General features: G+C 43.1%; 1 protein-coding gene across 3 annotated transcripts in view; it reads right to left on the reverse strand.

The window, feature by feature from the left end:
- Positions 1-25,057, reverse strand: part of MTBP (MDM2 binding protein) — a 64,942-nt gene that overhangs the window by 24,459 nt on the left and 15,426 nt on the right. For 2 of the 3 annotated variants that reach the window (XM_075549319.1, XM_075549318.1), the window contains exons 10-15: positions 19,437-19,509; positions 14,390-14,507; positions 9,649-9,822; positions 7,595-7,702; positions 4,043-4,201; positions 2,408-2,525 (exon numbers count right to left, since the gene is read on the reverse strand). In XM_075549319.1, the coding sequence (XP_075405434.1) occupies positions 2,408-2,525; positions 4,043-4,201; positions 7,595-7,702; positions 9,649-9,822; positions 14,390-14,507; positions 19,437-19,509 (750 nt within the window). The remainder of the gene's footprint in view (positions 1-2,407; positions 2,526-4,042; positions 4,202-7,594; positions 7,703-9,648; positions 9,823-14,389; positions 14,508-19,436; positions 19,510-25,057) is intronic. The other variant, XM_075549320.1, reaches the window with a different exon arrangement.

Here is a 25,057-nt window from a genome sequence, read left to right on the forward strand (position 1 = left end):
AAATTCAAAAGAGGGTGTGAAATGAAAGATATCATGACTGAAGTTGGTTGGATATTGGCTGAAAGCAGAAAGCACCAGAAAGATGATTCTCTGGCTTTTGCTGATTATGCAAAGGTATTCGACTAGGTGGATCATCACAAGTTACACATACCATCACAAAGAATGAGAATTCCCAAATATGCTCATGAGGGACATAAGAACAGGGCAATGGTAGTCATTCAAGTAGAACAGGGAATATTGTGTGATTCAAATTCAGGAAAGGTATGCATCAGATCTGTGTGTTCTTTCACCAATCTGTAAGCAGGGCAAATAACCAAAAATGGTGGACTAGACGGCACAGCCATCGGGATTGAAGGAAATCTCATTAACAACATGGGCACAATCCTGCTGGCTTTCCGTGAAGAGGCTATAAAGTATTTACTGATGCAAATCAACGACTGCATTCTTCAATAGGCATGCACGCAACTCGAGGTTATCGGGCCGATTCTGACTCACAGCAACCTTATAGGGCGGGGCAGAATAGCTCCTCTGGGTTTCTGAGAGTTCTAAATACTGAAATCTGGAGTTATACTTGCTAATGTCAAATTCCAAAGTTTTCTTCCCCTTTTATCGCAGCCAAGTCCTTTATAAATGATTTTCTCCATTTTGTTTCCATCTTCTTTGTAACAATTGATATGAACATCTCTCTAGATTAATAATGATTTTAGAAAGCTAGATGATGAACGAGGAAACTGAAGTAGAGTCGATGCCTTGGAGAATGGTGCTGCGGAAGAACAGAGAGTGACAGGGGCTGCCAGAAGCATGCACGAGCCTGTCTTGGCAAAAGTACAGCCAGACTGCTTCTTCCAAGTGAGGAAGGCAAGATTCGTCTCATGTACTCTGAAATGTTATTAGGAGGGACATTGTGCTTGGAAATGGGGAGGGCCAGCAAAGAAAGAGAAAGCTCCTCAATGAGATGGATGGACAAAGTGGCTATAGCAATGGACCGAAACTCAACAGCAACTGTAAGCATGGCAGCGTTTTCTACTGGTGCTTACGTAGGATCACTACAATTCAGAACTCACGCAAAACCTAACAAGAACAACGGATAAGCATATGCTTTAACGGTTGCCATGACGGTTTTAGAAGGACATCTCTCTACATCAGTATGCTGAGCAGAGTCCCTTTCACCTTTCTTTCACTCTATTGTAAACGTGAAAATAGAAACCTAATAAAAATAACCACAGCAAACACTCAAACTATTTTCTTCTGAACGTTATGTTAGGAGGGCAGAACTTCAATTTAAGTCCTCTAAAGCTACCCACTAATAGTGACTCACATACATTCCATAATGACTATCACACTCAATCATTTTATAAGCTAGATACAATAGGGAAATACATCATTTGCATTTATATAGAATCTTGGACATGAGAATATCAAAGCAATTTACAATCCCAGTTTGTGATAAATTACACTACAAAGATATGTCTGGAGTTAAAAAAATAATAATAGCACTGATAAAACCTTATATATCTTTCTGTGTTTGCAAGCCTACAAAATAGTTTTCATATTTAATCTCATATTTTTAATACAAGAAGCATAAATGAGATTGCTATCACCATCTCAAAGATGAGGCAAAAAACTCACACCACAGGTGATTGCCTTTGTCTAAAAGCACCTTCTTATTTTGTTAGCAGACATTTCAGGCTTCTGACAACAGTGGGAAACTCTGCCATCTGACTGTTCTGTGAATTAACCTGCAGAGGCCCCACGTCTGTCAGGTTCCTGGCTGAAGCAGCCAGCTTTCTCAAAGACCACCTCCAGGTGCCATCCCGGCTACGGGAGCCATTGCTACAGCTTGTCCTGATTCTCAGGGATCCCTTCTGGGCGGAGTCTGTGAGTGGCCATAGGGGCTCGCTCAGCAGGCGGCAGGACAAGAGAGGTTGCTGCTCCTGCTCCCTTTTACGCAGGTGCCCTGAAGGGACCGAGCCTGGGGCTGCAGCAGAACCGCTGCCCTCTTCCTACTCCGTGGCTGGCTGCTGAGCAGCTCTTCTGAGCAGCGGTTAGTCTCTGGGTTCAGTCTCAGATTCCACACCCTCCCAAACCAGCCATGCACTGCTCCGCCATGCATCTAAATGCACCAAAGTTCAGCGTGTCAGTTCACAAACTGTGGGAAAGAATCTCAAAAGCTGTATCACAAAATGCTCCCTGCGAGTAGCCCTGGACGGCTGGAGGCGAGTCCAGGGGAAGGAGAAGAGCACCCCCCTCTCACGGTACTTATGCGTCCACAGTGCGCACGCGTGCATTTCAGTCAGCAGAAGGCTATCTATCAGGCAGCATTTCATAAAGACGATTTTAAAGATTAAGAAAAGCTCATCAGAAATTTCTGAACTGTAAGAAGTCTTACAGCAGATTCAAAGATTACCTCAATTTTTGTTTAGCTTTTTCAAAAGTTTCCAGGTTTTGAAGAACATGTTTTTCTGGCCACTCGAGATGATTGGCTTCTGTCAGGCCCGAGGAGTCAGGTTCCGCTGGGATGGTGTCTGAGGCAGACAAATACACAGGCGTAAGTGCTGAGAAGCAGACATGTGAGAGCTGGCTAATAACCCACAGATGGCAGTGTGTGTGTATTTATCTGCACATCTATAAGGGCCCCCGGGACTAGTTGCACGGCACTTATTTTAAGTGTGTAGCAAGGCCTCGTTGATGGCGTAGACCGAAAAATGACATCGAAAAGTACTCTGGAAACGAAAAAGAAAAATTGGCGCTTTCACTATGTTCCCATAATAAAATACACAAGCTAGAAGTCAGAACACCGCATTAAAAACTGTTAGGACTCAAGTCAAAGAAAAGTGTAATTTTGCTATTTTTAGGGAAATTTGTTCTAAATGAAAGAGGCCAAACACAGAAAAGGCATTCAACAGATACAACCATGAATTATAATCTATGGTCACTTTCTCACTTAACTCTGGGTTAAACAAAGTAAAAACTGTATTCTCACGGAATACAAATGAAAAATTGTCCCCGACATTTGAAGATGTGTCAGGCAGTCCTTGAATTTGTCTGAAGAATTTAACACGGTTCACTCTATTCAGATTCATTATAATAAAAATCTTACAATTGAGGAGGCATGCAAGTAGATAAAAACAAACAAGTCCCTGCTTCCCAGTGAAGTTCCAGCCATAATAAACAACAGATATGGAACATCTAAACATAGTCATTTCAGCTACACTAAGTTTACCAGGCAGGTCCTACTTTTCTCATTTTATGACAATCTAGCTTCACAGAAACACACTAACTTCAGCAGCTTAGGAGTAGTATAACAAGACCTCTTAAAATGCTCTCCCCTCTGCTCAGAAACACCACCACCAAACATACTTCATGAAGAAGTTAACAGAACATTTAAACGATAGAAATAGGGCACATTATGTGTACACGCCCCCCCCCCCCCACCCTTTAAGGAGAAAGAGGGGCTTCTACTCCTGCAAAGTTTAGTCTTGGAGTCTCACAGGGGCAGTTCTGCCTTGTCCTACAGGGTCGCTGTGAGTCACAATAACCTCAACACAGTGCGGGACTTGGGGACTCCTCACGTCCCGACTCGCTCCTTATGCCACACTGTGCATGTACAACAGAGTGAAGCAGCTACTATCTGACAACGCGCGCTAGTGACGCATCCTGGCAGCAGTGAACGCCAAGGCGAGGTGAAAGGAGCTCAGGGAACAGTGGTTCTCAGTGGTCCAGCAGCCATAGAACGACGGTTTGGCAGCTGTGTAAGGAGCTCGGTTAGCTGTGTAGCGAGATGACTTGGCGGTGAAATTGGCAGTTTGTAATGAAGCCATCCTCCGTATTTTGTGAGCCGACATGGTCATCTATCTCTATTTTTTCACAATACCAATTTTGGCATGACGGCTTGGTTTCTGGAATCTCACCATATTTAGCGAGTAATGGGTGGAACACATGTTATCTAAAAATATATCACTATTCTACTTTGTACAATGTTTGGATTTGACCAATACACTCTATAACTACCCTCCACCCCCCGCAAAAAAATATACCTTACCATTTAACTTACTGGAGATGGTTTTTCCTGTCTTTAATAGACTTGTGCTAGGGATAACAGCATTAAACTGACGCAAAAAGTGTTCCCTCGTGAGTAGTAACAGAGTTTTGAGCTCATCCACAGACACAGCTTCAGGCTGCTCTGCCAACACTCTCCTTTCTGTAAGACAACAAATCAATACAATTAGCCCCATGACTGTTATTTTAAAGTCTTTCCAGAGCTCACGTTCTACTCTTTTATAGAAAATATTTTTCAAAAGTGAAACAAGTAAATTTCTGGAGCAAATTAACAGTTTTGTGTAGTCCACTTTGATCTTGATCTCATTCGCAGGGGCTTGTAAAAATTTCCAGTGAGGTGAATTAAACAGATTGAAAGTAATATATCAATGCCCAAAGGCAGATCAACAGTAATGGTGAATCTGTGGAAGTTTTAAAAGGTATAATGTCGAGCATTAAAAGTGGCTTTATATTAATAGTTTCCAGAAAAAATAAATAAATGCAGCTAAGAGTTTCAGTTTCAGGGTGCAGCCTGGCCATTTCTATAAATTTATTCTTCCCCCATCTAAAACCATGAGGAACACAAAATAAAGGAAGAACAAAAAGGGATATGATAAATACTGATGGCGTTCAACACATTTTGGAAGACAGAGGATGATGGCAAAGGGTAGCGAAGTCAGCAGAGCAGAGGCAAAGCCAACTCCGTGCCCGCTGAGGATGGCGGCAGGGACGCACTGGACAGTGAGCAGGCCTGCGTCAATCAGGAGCAGTGAGAATTCCAGTCCCGCCCCCCTCTGGCCTTTACAGTCAGGCAGCTCTGTTCTGATTTTTTGGTTGAAATTGAGTCCTAGACCCTGAACCATCAAGCACGATGGAAGATGGCGAGGCTGGGGTAAAACTTAAAGGATCAAGTAAAAGCCTTTATACTGAAAGACGGAGCAGGGGACGTTTACAGCAAAACTTGCCAGATGATAAATTTAGAGATGGTCATATAAAACATCTAATTTAAAATAGAACTTCCAGAAAGACTCACTAGTTGTTTTTTTTTGAAAGGTTGTTGGAGGGGCTGGGTGAGGTCTTATGACTCTAGCCTTCAGGGACTTTGACTTCCACAGCATCATGCTCTGAACTCGGGAGTCTGGAGAAGGAACTAGTCGTACTCTGACCAGCCCTGCCTGTAACCAGGATGTAAGCTCTCTGCAATGTGCTAAGTGTTCTGCTCCATAGGCTTGGGCTGCTGATGTCTACCTCTGACTCCCCGAGAAACTTTAATTCTGGATGTAAGGATGAAGTCATAAATCTAAAACACGACGGGCTTCGGATCTTTCTTTGGCAATTTACCTCCATATGGTTATAATAAAGTGAAAACTAACAACCGCCTTAACCTAAAGCAGCGAGCCTATCCTGTAAGCAGTAAGCACAAGAACGTAACGGTGAAGGGGCAAAGCTGATGCTTCATCCTTCACGGTGGAAAGTTTAGAGGGTCTGAAGTGGTCAAATCAGGAAACAGCAGCAGCATTTGTTAGAGACTCTCTCTTCCCCATTTACTGGATCCCATCGCTTTGTCAGTTGTTACTGCACCAGGCTGCCCTCCCAGGCTGTGTTCATGACTATGGCTGTAGAGCAGGTTTGGAAATCCAGGAGTGTGAGGCACCTGGCTTTGTTCCTCTACAGCAGTGCTTTGCTTAGGCAGGTCTCGTTCCATATAAAACTGGATTTTAATTTTTCCATCTCTTTAAAGAATGTCGATTATTTAGAGATCACTTTGGGCAGTCCGGACATTTTCACAATGTTATTGTCCCTGTCCTTGAGTATGGTACGTTCCTCCATGTATGCCAGCCTCTTTGGGCTTCCGGCAGCAGCGTTTTGTAGGTTTCTGTAAGTCTTTTACACATACTTTGTTAGGTTTATTCCTAAGTATTTCATCTAAATGGCTATTAAAAATGGTATTGTTCTCTTGGTTTCTTTTCCCAAGTTCTCTTTTTCATTGTAGAGGAATTCAAATAATTTTTGTATGAATCTAATTTCATATCCAAGCAATTCTGATATCTTATCACTTTGCTGAAACTTTCAATTAGTTTATTAGTTTTCTTGCTGAGTATCTGGCATTTTCTATATATAAGATTGTATTATCCACAAATAGGAAGTGTTTTGCTTTTTCTTTACTAATTTAGATGCCTTTTATTTATCATTCCTGCCTGACTGTCCTGGCCAGGCCTTCTAACACAACTTGTAGATAGGAGTGGTAATGGAAGGCATCACTGTCCGGCTTCTGTTTGCAGAAGGGGTGCTTCCAGTCGCTCTCCATTGAGAATTGGGTGGACTCCTGGCTCTGCATGGAGCCCTGGGGCGTAGGAGTTACACTTGGGGCTGTGATCCGCACAGTCGCAGTTGGAAGAGGATGGGGCACAGGGGTTATGAAGCTCTCCCAAAGAAAAGAAGCTAAAAAGAGCAGGTAGAGAAAAAAAGTCTTTTTCCTAGGGCCGGCACCCTGAATTTACAAGTCTAGCATCCTAACCTCTAGGAAATACATTTGTTTGTTAAAGTCATCACATGCATTATTTGTTATAACAGCCTAGATAGCTCAGAGGATGTTGAGATTAAACAATTATCAACTTTTTACTGCTGAAATATTTTATAATCCCTACATAAATAACGGAATCAAGTGTTATGAAATTATCCTCCATTACATAAAGGCTACTGAACTCAAAATATTTTTCATTGCTTAAAAAAAAGTCTTGCTGTTTTTTACTGCACACCTACTTTTTTATGCAACTATTCAAGTTCTTACAATTTGAATTAATTTTTTTATATTCTATATCAATTAATTGCTTGAATTTTAAGTTCACATTAGGTAACAAAGAACATTTAGTACTTAAAAAAATTAAAACTGGGACCCAATATTTAATAACAGAGTAAGAATATGTTCTTTAATGTTAAATAATAGAGAGGGAAAAATTCTTAAAACATGACCTTTGAATAAGTCTTAATTTCCTAATTAAAAAAAGAAAAAACCCTCCATACCAATGGCACTCAGAGTCCACAAAGTTCTTAATTATTACTGATAGTTATAATTAAATTCTAAGAATCAATGTTTGACCTAATATTTTAATATCTCTGGACTTTCACAGTCTTCTATTTTCAGTTTCTATCTATCTGCTGTCAAAATTTACCTGTAAAGAGAAATTTTATCAAGAGATCTAACTAGCTAGTCCAAATTAATCATAAGAAAACTTAGGGATCTCTCTAGAATAAAGAACAATGAAACACAAAATTTTCCAGGATAATCATTTTTGTAGATCTAAAGAGTAGCATACAGATAAAAACGCATATTCTGAACCTGGCAAAAACAAACAAGCAAACAAAGTGGGGGTTCCCGCTCCTCTCATCCCCTCTGAGCAGAGAAAGAAAGCTGAAGAAACGAGGGCCACACGTAAGGCACAGTGGAGGGCGGAGGAAGCCGCACGAGGGTTAGAACCGTAGGTGAGAAGGATGATGTCTTACTTCTGAAGTCAGCATTCTCACAGTAGGATGAAACATGCAAATTGTTACTTACTGAGACATTCTTTCAAAGCCAAAGCTTGAGCTCTGGCTAACTGCTTCTCTCTCTGTACAATCTGTTCCCCAGAAAAACGTGGAAGGGACAGGAAGTCAAAAGGAAGGCCTGAAAAGCAGGAAAAGTCGTTATTATACCTCAGTACAGAGTTCCCAGAAAACTGGTTTTAACCTAAAGAAGGGGGAAGGAAGCCAGTCACCGGTGCACTGCTTAGTTCAAAATAAAACAACGACGAGGCAGCCGAGCATGCACTCGCCAACTTTGTGAACTTGGACCTGCTTCTGCAATCCAGGGAAGGTATGTAGCAGAGTAGAAGTTCCTGTAGCTTCCAGCTGTTCAAACCCCTTCAGTGAGCACAGAGGGGACCCAGTAGGCTAGACGCTCAGGGGGCCTCCCAGGGAGCCATGTGTCCTGCTACTCGTTCCTTGTGTAGGCCCTTCCACTATGCTTCTGGGCTTGTGACAGGGACACGGCATGACAACTGAGGCTGTATCACACAACACCAGGCAGCTGGAACAGGTGGCCTGCATGGAAGAAGCCTCAGACTCCTGTGAGTCCAGAGTGGGAGGATGCCAACAGTCGCCTGAGAAAGGGGCTCGTGAAGAGGAAGTCCAAGTCTTCGGTGCCGCCACCTTAGCTCAGGAGCCAAGCAGGCGAGTCATGAAGACCTTGTGGACAACAAACCCAGGTGAGCCTTCCCAGGGCATGAACCCCAGGTGCCACATGGTTGGAATCATCTGAGAGACCTCAAAATAGAGCCACCCACTGAGCTACTTCAACCCACAGGACAATGAGCAACACAAATGCACTGGTGTTTTCAGCCACTAAACCTAGATGGCTTGTCCTACAGCAGCAGGTGATTAGCACAGCACGGGTAGAAAAGGAAAAGGCAGGCAGTGAAATAGAACAAGAGGCTTGATTAATAGACATGAAAACAGAGAAAAATAGGTGCTTAAAGAAACACTAACATTTTCATCTTTGGGAACGCTGGCTTCTCTAGATATTAGTAAGAAGAATGAAATAGTTGCACCCTAAAATCGTAAAAATGTGTTACAATGTGTTCAGAATACAAGGTGAATTTACTGAGGGCACAGTCTGAGAAAACAATGTAATTAAACATCTAGGATTTCTCCCACTTGACACCTGCCAGGCGGTGAATGATATGATATAGTGTTTCGAGCCATAACCCTTGTTAACTCCCACTACAAGGGCCTGGGTTTTCTTGAGGGGTCTGGGTAAGAAGGTAGGGGAAGATCGTGATTGGCTTAGAGGATTCAACTGTGAGTGACTGTTAACAAAAGCAGAAAGGGAGGTGAGCCAGGGTTATGGTGTGTCTTTCAGACCCCCTGAACACAGACCCTCTTAGACCCGGGAGACAGCTCTGACACAAAAGGACCCACAGCAGAGTAGAAGCAGCAGAACCAGGAGCCCAAGTATGAGACTGAGCAGTTGACTCCCCAGCCCACGGAGCAAGTAAAGCCGAGAAATTTTTGGTAGGAAGCTGCTTTGGGGAGTGGGTTTCCTCTGGACACCTAATTGGAGAGCTTGTGTGCTTATCCATGGTGCTGGAGCTGAGTGTCTTGAGGTTGTGGCTTACAGTAGAGCAACATTCCTTTGAGTTTTTATTAGCAGCCCTAACGGGGTTTGCTAATACTACCTGAGCAGAGCAGAGCAGAGACCGAGTCAGACAGGCCTGCCTGCAGGAAGGACACTGCTCTGCTTATCATGTGTGTTTCTGACTTGAATTGTAACCGGTGTAACTTCCCCACGAAACCCCATAACCATGAGCATCATCTGTGAGTTCTGTGTGACCATGGTAACGCATTATTCAGCCCAGCAGAGAAGGAATGTGTGGAGAATGTAGAGTGCTGTGGGAGGAAAACGGTGGGTGTCAGGAATCGGTTGAGAAGGATGGAGAAGTGAAGGCCTGTCTGACCTGTGCTTTTCGCCAGAGGGGTCAGCGATAGCCCCACGTCATCGTTTCCTCCACATGTAAATTCACCACGAGTACAACAAACATAAAAACATCGTTCCTACCTACAGTTGACACTTACTCAGCTTAGCTTCTTCCGTCTTTGCTTTCATCTTTCCATAAATTAAATTGAGTGCGAACGAGCCGTTGATCTGGTTGGCTGAGTGAATCAGGGTTGCTTTACATCTTCCACTGCCATCACCTCGTACCAAGAAATAATAGCTGCAACACTCTCCTTTCACGTCAACATCTGGAACTACACAAAAGCAGCCAATTATGTCACTAACTAAAAACGCAGCACAGGTGGAAAAATTAGCCATGTGAACCGAAGGATTCAGGGATGGTCCTGTTAGCAAACTCACCACACAGACTTTGATGTGTGTCTGCATACATGTATATTTGATATGCGCATAGATATATAAACTATCATTAGTGATACTTTTTTTGAAAGCCTACCTGAAGGCTCTTTAACCTCTCCTCACTGCCCCATCCCCCGTTAGTGATTCTCACCACCACACCAAAGTGTTTCTGAGTCCAAGCCACCTGATGCCACGTGAGAGCAAGATGGCCATGAAGAGCCGAAAGCTAGTCTTAGGGGAGTCTCTGCACTTCTGTCCCTCCCCACCTGTCGGGTGGATTCTGCCTTTTGCCAGAAGACTGTTTATTGCCCTTTGAGGACATGGAGGCTGGAAATAGGGTTGGTGCACAGTGAGTACGGCTCTGCAGCTGCAGCGATCCACATCAAACGTGAGTGCATGAATGCATAGCAATGTTAATTTCACATGCGGTATTCACACTGTGTGAGTATTGTTTTCCTTATGATTTCTGCCTTAACAGCTTTCTCATTGAACCAAATAACCCCTTTCCCCTGAATGTTTTGGCTGCTGGCTAGGGAATAATCAAGGGTAAGGTTACATAAAGAAGAGGTATAGCTGTAACCCAGGTGGGGACGGAGCATGGTATTAGGGCAGGAGGAAAGTCAAGGGAGATGGAGGAAAGAGCTAGGAGTCAAAGGGCATTTATAGAGGTCTAGACAAAGACATGTACATGCAAATATATATATGAGGATGGGGAAATAGATCTATGTGTCTATATTTATAGGTTTAGTATTAAGGTGGCGGAAGGACCTTGGGCCTCTACTCAAGCACTCCCTCAATGCATGAATACTTTCTTTTATTAAATTGGCACTCAACGATGCTCACCCTCCCGACAAAACTGCTGAAGTCAAAGCAGGTGAACAAGTAAATGTGGTGAAAAAAGCTGATGGTGCCCGGCTATCAAGAGATATAGTGACTGGGGTCTTAAAGGCTTGAAGATAAACAAGCAGCCATCTAGCTCAGAAGCAACAAAGCCCACATGGAAGAAGTACACCAGCCTGTGTGATCACGTAGTCCCGAAGGGATCAGTTATCAGGCATCAAAGAACAAAAAATCATATCATTGGCTGCACACCTCCATGATAAGATCGCCGAAGACAAACAGGTGCATAAGCAAATGTGGTGAAGAAAGCTGATGGTGCCCGGCTATCAAAAGAGATAGTGTCTAGTGTCTTAAAGGCTTGAAGGTGAACAAACGCCCGTCTAGCTCAGAAGCAAAAAGCCCACATGGAAGAAGCACACCAGCCTGTGCAATCACCAGGTGCCAAAGAGACCAGGTATAAGGCATCATGCAAAAAAAAATATATATATATAGACTATATATACCATAGTGAATGAAGGGGGAAGTGCAGAGTGGAGACCCAAAGCCCATTTGTTGGCCACTGGAGATCCCCTCACAGAGGGGTTTAGGAGAGGAGATGGGTCAGTCAGGGTGCGATGTAGTACCGATGAGGAACACTACATCAGAGCTCCCAGCCTGTGGTTCTCGGTGGCTGGTTTTTCAAAAGCAGATGTCGGAGCTTTCTTCTGCGGCACCCCTGGGTGAACTTAAACCACCAAACCTTACAGTGAGCAGCTGAGTGTGTTAACTGTTGGTGGTGCGTTTCAAAGAGCACATGTTTACAAATTTGGTGACTCTAGTGAATCCCTAGAGAAAGACTTCAAACTTAGGAAAGTAGAAGACTGTGAAAAAGAGGAAGAGCTCTTTCGCAGTTCGAATTTAAGCACACTTCTAGCGGAGCTGTTTGCCCATTTTATGTGAACCCCCGGAATGTTGGTGATACGTATCGGTTTAGAAGTATGAAAACTATTGTCATATGGTTCGACCTAATACATATGTACACAGCATTCTATTTCATGGGTAAATATGTTCAGCTTGTTGTTGTCAGCAGCCATTGAGCCAGTTTCTAATCGCAGGGACCCTTTGTAGAATAGAAGGAAACTCTTGTCCCCAGTCCTGGGCATCCTGAGCATGGTCATGCTGGCCCACTGTCGCTGCCCCTCGTCAACCCCTCTTGGTGAGTCTTCCTCTTTCTCATTGCATCTCCACTTTACCAAGCTCTACCTTCTCCTGGGACAGGTCAAAGGACTTGAGACGAAATCTAGCAATCCTTGCTTCTAAAGGAGCACTCTGACGGTACTTCTTCCACGATGGATTGGTTCGTCTGTTTGGCAGCCCATTGTACTTTTAAGATTTTGGGCCAGCACCACAATTCAAATGCATGGATTATTCATCAATCTTCCTTATTCAGTGCCCAACTTTCACCTGCATATGAGATGACTGAAGAGACCAGGGCTAGGATCAGGCACATTCCAGTCCTCAAAGTAACATCTTTGCTTTTCAGTAGTTGCAAGAGGTCTTGTGCGGCAGATTTACACAATGGGATGTGTTGTTTCATCTTTTGACAGCTGCTTCCATGCGCAGATTGTGGATCCAAGTATCTTGCTTGGACATTCGATGTTCAGCTTCGGGAACTGAAGAAAACAGGGGCACCAGCTTTGGTGCGCGCGGCATGGATGGCATCCGTCTCACAAGCTCGCTTTACTTTCTCGAACAGCAGGTACCACGACAGCTGCATGTGGCACACCTGTGAGACAGGCTGCACACCAGCAGAACGGAACCCACGTCACTGAACTCTACTGCTTGAAACTGCTAAGTGTGACAAGTGGCACATCTTCTGCCAGGTGTTTTCTCAACAATAAAAAGCACTACAGTCTACACAGAGAGAAAGGTGAAGATTTAAGGAAAGTAAATACAGGTGCATGGCCACACGCACCTTGAGCCGTTCTCAACACAAAGGCATGACTACTGCGTACTCTACTTTTCCCACCCCGTCTCTCTCGAGGATGACGTCTGCCTGGTGCCAGTCAGTGCTATGTCACAGTAAAGAAAACTGAGCGTGACTTCTCAGGATCTACGTTCTGCATTGCAGCAAATGGTTTCATGAACCAAGTTCATCTTGCTCACCACTTGCCCCAGAGCAAGCACGCTAGCAGGCCTGATCCACAGCCTCTCTCCAATTCTCAATAAAGAAGAGAAAGGTGAGACTACACGAATGGCCGAATGAACCCAGGGAATCAAAGCAGGTAATCGTTTGAGAAAGGAGTGTGAAGTGTACTTCAGGGGTGGGAGACTGCGGGACACCAGGAGCAACAGCCGGACATGTAATCCGGGAGGCTCTACGGAAGGAAAGACACGGGTTAGAAGGATGAGCTGAAAGCTGACGTATGATGTGGGGACTGAAAGAGGCTGTTCACTTGGGCACTGGAAAACAGATAGAGCATTTTCTTGATCCAAGAGTAATTCCATCTTTTACACCAGCTGAGACTTGGCTCTTCTTTTCACACCAGCTCTGGCAATGGGAGAGTTCCACGTACATACATGCCATGGGCAGAACGCACCTTAATAACTGGCTGTAGAATTTGATTTTGCTTCTATTTCTACAATACATATACTCATCATTTTGAAATATACATGTTTATTATATATGGAAAAGTATTAAGTATCGACATGATTAGTCCTTAATGGCATAGTCTAATTGGTAATCGAAAATCTGGCTTCTAAGATTGTTATGTGATACACATCTTAGTATTTTTCAGATGTTACCAATAATAATCCCCAAATTTCAAGAGGTGGTCATTTAAAAAGAAATCTAATCAAAGCCACACGATAAGGTATTTCTAATAGCTACCGACAAAATGCAAAAATATCCCAAGAATATATTCTAAATCAGTGGTTCTCAAAGGCGTAGGGACCCCTTTGGGGGTCAAACGTCCCTTTCACAGGGGTCACCCAATTCATAACAGTAGCAAAATGATGGCTATGAAGTAAAAATGATAATAATTTTATGGTTGGGGGGTGGTCATCACAACATGAGGAACTGTATTAAAGGGTCGCAGCATTAGGAAGGTAAAGAACCACTGTTCTAAATCAATAAATTACCTTAAAATAAGAACCTCTCATAGAGCAAGCCACTTAAAGTTAGAAAAAGTCACAATCAGAAAAATATACTGGACAAGCTGTCCAGTATAGACTGATGTTTCATTAGACGTCAAAAGACTTAATTCCTACTAGTCAGTCTTAAATATAAATGCATATGTAGTGTTGCTTTCAAGAACTTTCAACTTGTATATTAAGATATACTACTGTCGTTTTATAAGATTCACTTGGATAGTATATTTTCATAGCATGATTTCATGTAGGATAAGTGCCATGGACTCGATTTCCACCGCATAAATCGGTTTCTGATTTTGTTAGCATCTGCCATAAGCACACAGTACAGTCGCCCTGTGAGGGGCGCCCAGCAGGGTTCCCGCCACACTTCCTCACGTGCTTAGTGAGCGCAACAAGCTGCGGAACAGTCCCTGAAAACAGCATCTACTTCAAATTCCAGACGCTCATCACGAGAGCTGCACCTCTGAAACCAATGAAAGAGCGACTACTTACCATGGACTGTCCTGGGCTTTTTAGCAATGTAGTCTTTCCACTTTCTTGACTGGAGTGGGTTGGGTGGTGGAATGAGTATCTTGCTGACAGTGCAAGGCAATACAAACAGAGCTCCAACCTGGAGAAGAGAGAGCCGGTGTCAGGGGGCTGTGCCGAGGATCACTCTGGAAGAGTGCTATAGGATGCCTGTCCCCTTAAAGCACACTACTGAACATGTAGAGAGTAATGCACGCTTACGCAACAGCTCAGAAACAACACGCCCTCCACCTCCTCCGCAAACAGAGGTAGACAGCTAAAACACACAGAGAAAGGCAGTCTACGCAGTCTTCTCTTCACCATTGAGAGCTACAGCAATGGCCTCAAGTTAAGGGTCTGGGTATAATCTGTTTCTCTGCAAACGAGAGACTGGGAGATTCACCAGACTTTGCCATCACCAGCCATCATTTTAAACCCCTTTAACCCGATGAATTATTGTCTTGATTCCAAAATAAGAATACATCTGAAGGAAACACAGGCACTTCTGTTCCTAAAAATCAGCAGCTTCATGGGACAAACTGTAGAGAGGACCATGAATTATGTGCCAGAGAACACACAGTCGCCTGATTCTTGAGCAAATGCAACATTCATTTTTGTAGTCCCTTGGCTGGCCATGTAGTTTATTAAATAAGCTTCTTAAAACTCACATCATATTCAGGTAAATGCTCAGCTGGATTAAGCACTGAGTAAGACTCCCGTGTAATTCTGAGAGTTGCACTTCACTGATGCGCCAGAGAAAGGCGCTGCTTCACTCCGCACCCCTCAGTAAATGCTTTAGCACCGAGGCCGGCGACCGCGGGGATGTGCAGGCAGGGCTTTGCAAAGATTTCAGATGCGATGCACAGTCACTTTCAGCTGTGTAATCCAGTTGACTGGCTAACATGAGATAAATGACACTCGGTACATTGGTATTTTAAAGTACGAATGTCATTGCTATTGCTTCTTAATGTATGTATTCTTTATGAACAGATATAAAAACAACCATGTTATTTAGGGAGCAAAATAAGGAAAAATAAAAGATGCTTACTTTTTCTTTATTGTACCATATCTTTTTAGTTAAATGTCTGTCATGTGATCGAGCATTAAATGTTAAAGAGTGAAAATATGTAGCAGTGGAAAATCATCAAGTATAAAAGATATATATCTTATTCTATAGATAGAAATATATGTTCTTCTTTCTCACATAACTATGATAAGACTGTCTGGTCCAAAACTTAGGCCGTCACCTCACTTTGCTAGATCAGGCCCTGTCTACCTTCCTTGACATACTGGGGCTGGTACGTGCAGCTCACTGACAGCGACAGCTTCACAGAATGCACGTGCCCCTGCACCTAAGGAAACAGCCAGTTTTGAGAAAGCCTACTTTTAATTTAACATGTGCTACAGAAATGAAACTAAATACATTAGAAGTCCACAGGCTGTATGTAACTTCCAACAAAATAAATGCGTTCTTAAATTGTTTCCTGCATTCAATAACAATAACAGATTTAGATTCTGATTCCTTGTCCGCACATATACACTAATCGTCCGATGGCCTCTGACTGTTTGGATGACCATCAGCTCAGGTGATCGCTCTACTCCCAGAATTTAAAGGCCAAATAAAATTTCAAACCCGAGTACCCATTCCACCTTCACCCATGGAAATAGAGTGGTAGCTATAGCAAACAAAATAGCAGTGAGTTCTGCTGTGGGAAAAGTATTTCCCAGGCACAAAATTCTCGGCTAAAAATGATTCTCTAAGAGGTCAACATTGGCTTATCCTGATCTAATAGAATGAACTTCACTCTTCAAAGGTTTTTATTTACTGCATATACTCGAGTATAAGCCGAAGTTTTTCAGCACATATTTTGTTGAAAAAGCCCCCAGTTCTTTGTGGTAAAATAAGGAGTCTCGACTTATACTCGAGTACACATGGGATATGCTGGGGTCACGCACACCCCGTTTGTTCATTCTTTACAGGTTGTGTCAGTTCTACCATTCCATAGCCGTGGCTCAATAACAAGAGAAATGGCCATCTACTGCCATGGAGCTAAAACAGAACAACTGAACTTATGATTTATTAATAAGACACGATAGCATAGGGTTAGCCTCTAGGGTCCGTGCTGTGCATTTCTGATAAATGGAAAGGTTAAAGCTGTAGTGAACTTTGTTACACTCATCAGGAGTATGTAGCTGATTTTGACTTGAAAAAGTCTCTATATCCAAGTTAGGCACATTTAATCAGATCTTCAAAGTATCTAGAGAATATTAAGTCTTCTATAAATTTCAGGAAAGTATTTCACATCTGTATGACTATGATTTGAGCGGCATAATCTCCAAGCACAACATTTTAATTAGCTAACAACGGAGCTACCAATTTTGGAACAATCAGGAGCCGGATAATGGTAATAGCTGCAGAGCGGGGTGAACACAGTGCCTGTCACTCAAGTGTACATGTGCAGAATGCAGACATGGCACGTACTCTGATACACACATATTGATCACAATTTTAAAAAATGAGGTAACCAGTCCTTATGTTCCACTCTTCAGATTATAAAAATTATTCCAACCTGGTTTGCAGTACAAGTCTTTGAAAAAGGTCAAAGGGGGTGATTTTTTACGCCCACTTTACAATTTAAGAGACTGAGAGCCAGCACTGACACAGCTGGGGCGTAACCCAAGTTTTTGCAGGTCTATGTTCTTCTGCTTGGGACTTTATACTACACTGCATTCCTTCCCCTCTGCCTTGTTTCGCCAGGAAACGTAAGATGATTGAGATGTGAATTATTCCCATTTCCCAGCATGAAGAGACCCCTGTCGAATCAATTCCAATTCACAGAGAGCCTTCAGAACAGTGCAGAACTGCCCCATCGGGTTTCCAAGGTGGAATCTTGTTGAAGACAGGCTGCAATACTTTTATCTGGCGGGGAGTTCAAACTACTGACTTTTCAGAAAGCAGCAAAATCCTTAACCACTAGACACCAGGAATCTGAAAGCTATTTAGGTTAAAATATGGATACAGGTTTTGTTTTTCGATTTTAGTTTTTTTTTTCTTTAAACAAACAATATACCATTTCATAAGATTTATATGCATATATTCCTAATCAATATATTATCGATATCAATATATTACTAATCGATATATTAATCTATATTATCATCAACAGGTCTCTTTCCTCTTATGCTCTACCACAGTCTACTTATTTACAGTTTTATTACACCTGCAGTTACTTTTTTCTATCGAAGTATCAGTTCCTTAAAAGTAAAGGTTAAAATCATCACTATCCAAACCCACTGCCATCCAGTAGATCCTGACTCCAAGCAGCTCCTTCCAAGAGTGTAATCTTTTCAGAAGCAGACGGTTTCATCTTTCTCCTGGACAGGGGCTGGTGGCTTTGGACACTGACCTTGCAGTGCACAGCCGGACACTTATCCCATACCACCATCAGAGCTGGGGAGCGACATAAGAGTCCCGAGTGCACGGTGGTACAGACGTTAGATGCAAAATGAAGGATACATTTCAAAATTCAAAATGTGACACATCTGATATTCTTTAGTGATAAAAACACAAGTTAGGAAGAAACAAGATCTCTCCTCCATGTAGATAAAAATGAAAAGTGAATTTAATGATTCGAGAAGATCACAGAGTATTTGCACCTCTAGAGACTCAGAAAAAATGAAAACTCTATAAATATGAATAAATATGTTTATGCACAGGTAAAAAAAAAACACAAGTTAGTGCTAAATTTTGGTTATTCTCTCAAAGGACATTTCAGCAGCTCCACACACTGGTGGGATATCCAAAAAGACCATCAATTTTTATGGGGGGAAAAAAAGAGGCTAAAACCTAAAGTTTTAGGTAATCAGACAACATCAAGAATCTTACAATCTAAGGGAATTATCAACAAGATTTGATCAGAGCGGCGTCATAAGCGTGGGAAAGTTGAACAAGGACTAAGCAAGACTGCAGAAGAGCTGAAGCATTTGAATTATGATGTTGGCAACACATCAGTCTTGGTCCAGATTTTAACGCTGGTAAAGTGGGACACCGTTGATAAAACTCATATCCTGGTGAAATAGCCACATGGCAGCCAAAAACCGTATACCCTAGCTTGTCATGCATTCTTTCCAAAAATCGGGACTTTTAAAAAATGCCACGGGATGCAGGAAAAATTGTTCAAAAGCGGGACGTCCGGTCACCTTAGTTCTTGGAGGAAGTACAGCTAGAAGGCTCCTTAGAAATGAGCTGGGCGGGACTTCATCTCACGTCTATTGGATATGTTATCAGGGAAGGGCAGTCCTGGAAAAGGACATCCCACTCGAGACGGGAAAAGGCCGGTGAAAAAGAGGAAGGCCCCTCAACAGGTTGAGGTGACCCCGGGTGCCACTAATGGGCTCAAACATGACAGCGGGGAAGATGGGCTGGGCCAGAAGGGGTTTTGTTCTGTTGTGCGTTCTCACACTGAGTTGGCACATGGAGGCACAATGACTCAATAGCACCTAACAATCAACAATATGGGAAAACGACTACAAGAATCATTTTCTTCCAGCAAGATCGGTTTGTGCTGTAATAATAAGGAAATGCTATAGAAACATTGCAACAAATATTTTATACATTTAATTTTTTCCATAAATACAGTAATTCAATAAACTGAAAAACAAAGCTGTTTATTTTTCCTCTTCACAACTATACTTAAAATGAGTCAATGATATCAATAACGACAAGCATATGACTGCTTCTGCAGCACTGAAATCAGATGCTGAACTAGTCTTTTAACCAGTGGTAAACGTGTTCAAACATTTGAAAACTTTAAAGCAGTCCTATGGGTTATCTGTAAAAGTCTCCTCTCAAAATATCAGTACATCTGCACAGTACTTGAGAATTACTTGCAGAATATACTTATGGCAAGTTCAAAATATCTTACTTTGAATCCGGTCCCAAATGATACGATATATGTCAAAGAAACCAGTTTACCATGTAAAATCAGATGAACGAGATGCACGCCTTTTCCCTCCCGTCCTTACACCGTACCTGGCCACACAGAGAAGAAATCTGATCCAACAGCAGCGCGGAATTTTGTTTGGTGTTATTTTTCGTCAATCCTCTGAATGATGGAGTCAAAGAATGTTTGGAATGGTAACTATGAATCAATTCTCCCTAAAAGGGTTTTTATTCTTCTGCTTTGTTGTTGCATCCACAAGTTTATTAATTCATTTTTAGTGGGGGGGGGGCTAACTGTAGGAATTTACCACTAATCTTTCCTTAGTGATAATTATTTTTCTGAGGATCGGCCGGATCCAAAGTATACAGTGAGTAGCATGAATACACAGGATCATAGTCACAGGCTGGTACCCGCTGGCCCCGCCTTATCGTGCCTTGCTTCACTGTGATGTGCAGACACAGCGATCTTTACCAAGGGAAGGTTGATGGCGCCAGTTTCCCAATAGACTGCGTTCTTTCTGCTTCTGAGCCGCCTGGTGGTACTGTTTGCAACAAGTCAAACTTTCCCAAAATCTGCTACTGCACACGGAATAGATGCCAGCAGAGTGTACACAGAGTGCCCTTTATCGCAACAGGCCCTCGACTGCCATGTCTGGAACGGAACTCAGGCTTTCTCTAAGGTCTGCCTGGAGTTTCCAAATGAAAATCCAAGGACAGTGTTGTGTTCTATTTCCAACCATGTTTTCAAGACAAAATATTGTTGATGGCATTTTAAAAAGAAAACATGGACTTCAAAACATCCTTACAAATAGAGGAAAAAACTGTAAGGCAAAAGACATTTATAGAAGTCTAATTACAGCTTGGTACATATGTAAATCTATTTATATATAATGATAGGGAAATAGATCGATGTACATATATTTATATGTTAAGTATTAAGGTAGCCGTCAGACATTGGGCCTCAACTCAAGTACTCCCTCAACACAAGACCCCTTTGTTCTAATAACCTGGCATTCCATGATGCTCACCTTCTTGACACAATGGGTGCATAAGCAAATGTGGTGAAGAAAGCTGATGGTGCCCGGCTATCAAAAGATATAGCATCTGGGGTCTTAAAGGCTTGAAGGTAAACAAGCGGCCATCTAGCTCAGAAGCAACAAAGTCCACATGGAAGAAGTACACCAGCCCACGTGATCACAGGTGTCGATGGGATGATCAGGTATCAGGCATCAAAGACCCAGAATCAAAAATCATATCAATGTGAATGAGGGGGAGTCTGGAGAAGAGTCCCAAAGCCCCTCTGTAGACAATTGGCCATCCCCTTACAGAAGGATCACAAGGAAGAGACAAGCCAGCCAGGGTGCAGTACAGCACCAATGAAACACACAACTTTCCTCTAGTTCTTTAATGCTTCCTCCCTCCCCCACCATGATTATCATAATTCTACCTTACAAATCTGGCTAGATCAGAGCATGTACACTGGTATAGGTAAGAGCTGGAAACACAGGGAATCCAGGACAGAGAATCCCTGAGGACCAACAGTGAAAGTAGTAGCGATACTTGGAGGGGAAGGGGAAGGTGGGGTGAGAAAGGGGGAACCAATCACAATGATCTACATATAACCCCTCCCAGGGGGATGGACAACAGAAACGTGGGTGAAGGGAGACATCCATCTGTGTAAGACATGAAAAAACAGTAATTTATAAATTCTCAAGGGTTCAGGAGAGAGGAAGGATGGGGAAAGGTGAGGAAAAATGAGGAGCGGACACTAAGGGCTCAAGCAGAAAGAAAACGTTTTGAAAATGATCATGGGAACTTATATATATATATATACATATACATATATGTGTGTGTGTGTTTGACACAATGGATGTACATATGGATTGTGATCAGAGCTGTAGGAACTGCCAATAAAAATGATTTTTTAAAAATCCTTAAATTTTCCCTAAGAAAATATTTTCATAAATTCAGGGGGATGCAATGCCTCGATCTTTCCTGAAGTCTACACAATCATACGTCAGCAAGTAGGCGCTCCTCCATCCACGGTGTCCCCGAGGGAGAAAGGCCTGAGCACTGTGGGAGCCAAATCACGCCTTTCCTCCAGCGTCCTCGGTCCTCCACTGCTCCACCCCACAGGTGGCGAGCAGCGCTGCCGGAAAGCCCTGATAATTCTATTCGTACCTGTACATACATTGGGAAGGACTACTTTTCAAGTTGTGGAACTGCTCTGAAAACCGGACAGTGAAAAGGGCACTAAGTACTAAATAAATAACAAACAAAACCAAAGTCATGGCCATCAAATAGATCCTGCCTCACAGTGAACTTATAGGACAGGGTAGACCTGTCCCTGTGGGTTTATGAAACTGTAATAAGTCAACAGGAGGAGAAAGCCTCAAATTTCTCCCATAGAAATAAGGAAGGGCCTAGCCAAACATCTCCGCACATGGTAATATCAGAAAGACCGTGCAAAGCATGTTTTGGGATTCAACTCACTATATGGAGTCAATTCCGACTCCCAGAGCCGTGCAGGGCAGGTAGAACTGTTTCTGTGGGCTCACAGGACTGCAACGTTTCAAGAGCATAGAAAGCCTCATCTTTCTCCCACATCAATAAATAAAGACCTGGAGCAGCTCCTCCAGATAGGATGAGAGCAGAGAAACAGGGAGAAGATTGTTTTTCAAACTGTTTTTAGACTCCACTCACTGCGGTCGTGTCCATTCCCCGCATGGTGAATCTATCAGACTGAGCAGAACCACCCCTGTGGGTTCCTGGGATGTTCCTCTTTTTGTTTTTAAAAATCATTTTATTGAAGGCCCGTACAACTCTTATCACAATCCACACATACATCCAGTGTCAAGCACATTTGTTGCCATAATTCTCAAAACATTTGCTTTCTACTTGAGTCCTTAATATCAGCTCATTTTCCCCCTCCCTCCCCACTCCCACCTCCCTCATGAACCCTTCATAATTCATAAATTATTATTTTTTATTTCTTACTGTTGAGTTCTGTTTTTTAATCATTGTCTTAGGGGTTCATACAACTCTTATCACAATCCAAACATTCATCAATTGTGAAAAGCACATTTGTACATTCATTGCCTTCATTCTTTCTGGGAACAGAAAACCTCATCTTTCTCTTGCAGAGTGGGTGGTGGGTTGGAACTGCTGGCTTTGTGGTTAGCAGCCCAACATACACCCTGCTACGCCACTGAGGCCCCTGTGCTTTGGTGGATACGCTACTTTTGTAGGGGAGATCTGACCTGGAAGCAGAATCCACACCACAGGAGCGGAGATGCTGCTCTGGCAGACTGACCGATAGGAGGGAGGCTGGAGCCACTCCGCTCTCTTCCAGTCCTGCTGCCCCAGAGGGCTATTGTTGAGCCCAGTGCTTTCTTTGGGAGAGAGTTTTAAAATGGCTTGTCTACAACGTGCCCTCAGTGACTACAGCGCTAAGGAGACAGCACTGAAGACACATGTGGGAACTGTGCCTGGTCTGACCCCTGCCCATGCGCGCACACACACACACACACACACACACACACACACACTCGGGGTGAAACACAAAGGAAGTACAACAGAGCAGCACAGGAAGCAAAGCAACTAAGTCCCTGAGGAATCCCCAAAACAGACTTCCGACTCAAGGGCAGGGCGGGCACCTCCTCAGACCCGATTGGAAAACATTCATAAGGGTCAGCACACAGAACTGAAACTATTTATAATTTTATTTTTACTTATTTTATTTTATTAACTCTATGTCTATCTAAATAAGCAGTTTTTCTCCTCCAATCCTGAGGAACGAACAATGGGACCGACAGTTCCGGGGAGGCATGAGAGAGGAGGATGTAGGGGAAAGGGAGGGGGCAACTAACAAACCCAGGGACAAGGGAACAGCAAGGGATCTAAAATGGATAGCAAAGAGGGCGTAGAGTGCCTGGTGGGGTTTGATCGAGTGCAATGTAGACAAGGGGAATTATTGAGGGCCGGATGAAGGGCGAAATGACAGGGGGACAGGGGGACATAAAAGGAAATAAAGAACTAAGAGGCAAAAGACACTTAGAGCTACAGAGACATGTCCATATGTAAACACACTAATATATAATGATAGGGGTATAGGCCTGTGTGCACATATTTATAGGTTAAGTGTTAAGGTAGCAGTCAGACACTGGGCCTCTCCTCCAGTACTCCTTCAGGGCAAGAACACTTTGTTCTAATAACCTGGCATTCCATGATGCTCACCTTCCCCATACGATCACTGAAAACAAAATGGGTGCATAAGCAAATATTGTGAAGAAAGCTGATGGTGCCCGGCTAATAAAAGATATTGCATCTAACCACTTGAAGATAAACTGCTTGAAGATAAACAAGCAGCCATCTAGCTGAGAAGCAACAAAGTCCACAGGAAGAAGCACAGCAGCCTGTGTGATCACGAGGTGGCGGCATGCTCAGAAGACCCAAAACAATCATATGATGCAAACAGGGGGGTCAGAGTAGAGACCCAAAGCCCATCGCAGACAATTGGACATCCCCTTAGGGAAGGGCCACAAGGGATAAGTCAGCCAAGGACAGTACAGCATCGAGAAAACACCCAGCATTCCTCTAGTTCTTTTATGCTTCCTCCCCCACTATCATGACCCCAGTTCTACCTTATAAATCTGTCTACACCAGTGCATGTACACTAGCACAGAGCTCTCGACACATGGAATTCAGGACAGCTAAACCCCTCAAGAAGAGTAATGGGAGTAGTGATCCCATGAAGGTGAGGGAAAGGGGAAAAAGGTGGAACCGATCGCAAGGATCAATGTGTAATGTACCCCAACCCCCCCAAGGGTGACAAACACAGAAACGTGGGTGAAGGGAGACAGCAGACAGTGTAAGATATGAAAACAATAATTTATAAGTTATCAAGGGTTCCTGAGGAAGGGAGGGGAGGGAGAGGGGGGAAAAGAAGAGCTGATATCAAGGACTCAAAGTGAAAGACAACGTTTTGAAAGTGAGGATGGCAGCCTCTGTTCAAATGTGCTTGCTACAACTGATGTATGGATTGTTATAAGAGCTGTAAGAGTCCCAATAAAATGATTTGTATTTAAAAATGGCTTGTCTAAAACAGATTTAATAGGGCATAATATGGCTAAGTGTTATCTAGCTTCTCCTAGAAACTAATGGATGAAGTGAGAGAAAATTACATGCTCTGTAAATAACCCCTAGAGTTACATGGCTCCAAATATTAAGTTTCAAATATTATGGCATTATAAGGGATAAAAATAAGAGCAATGTTCTTTATAAATACACCCGCTCCATACCTTAACTCTTCTGTCCCATGAGGCCTGCCTGCTCTACCTCCTGTGCTGACTCATGGGCACTGATTGCCAACAAACAAGGGCACTGCCCTGCCTCTCTGGCCTTCTCATTCCCCATTCCCCTGCACGTAGCAGATTGTGAGGTTCTCCTGATTTCCGTTCCTGGCACATCGTGCACCCTTACCTGACCTACCATAGCAATACTACTTCTTTCATTCAAGGCCACCAAGCTTTCCATAAAGCTGTCAGGATCACCTGAAATTTACTTCTGACAGAGTGTTTGTCTGGCTTCCAGTCCTACATTCCTCGTTATCTTTAGAGGAGTTTATTCCCCAAGCAAGGTATATCAGAAATCTTTTAAGATCTGAGTCCTCAGATTGACCGAGTCTCAGATCTCATCTTAGAAACCTACCT

Source organism: Tenrec ecaudatus, chromosome 5 (assembly GCF_050624435.1).
Source record: "Tenrec ecaudatus isolate mTenEca1 chromosome 5, mTenEca1.hap1, whole genome shotgun sequence".
Classification (NCBI taxonomy): domain Eukaryota; kingdom Metazoa; phylum Chordata; class Mammalia; order Afrosoricida; family Tenrecidae; genus Tenrec; species Tenrec ecaudatus.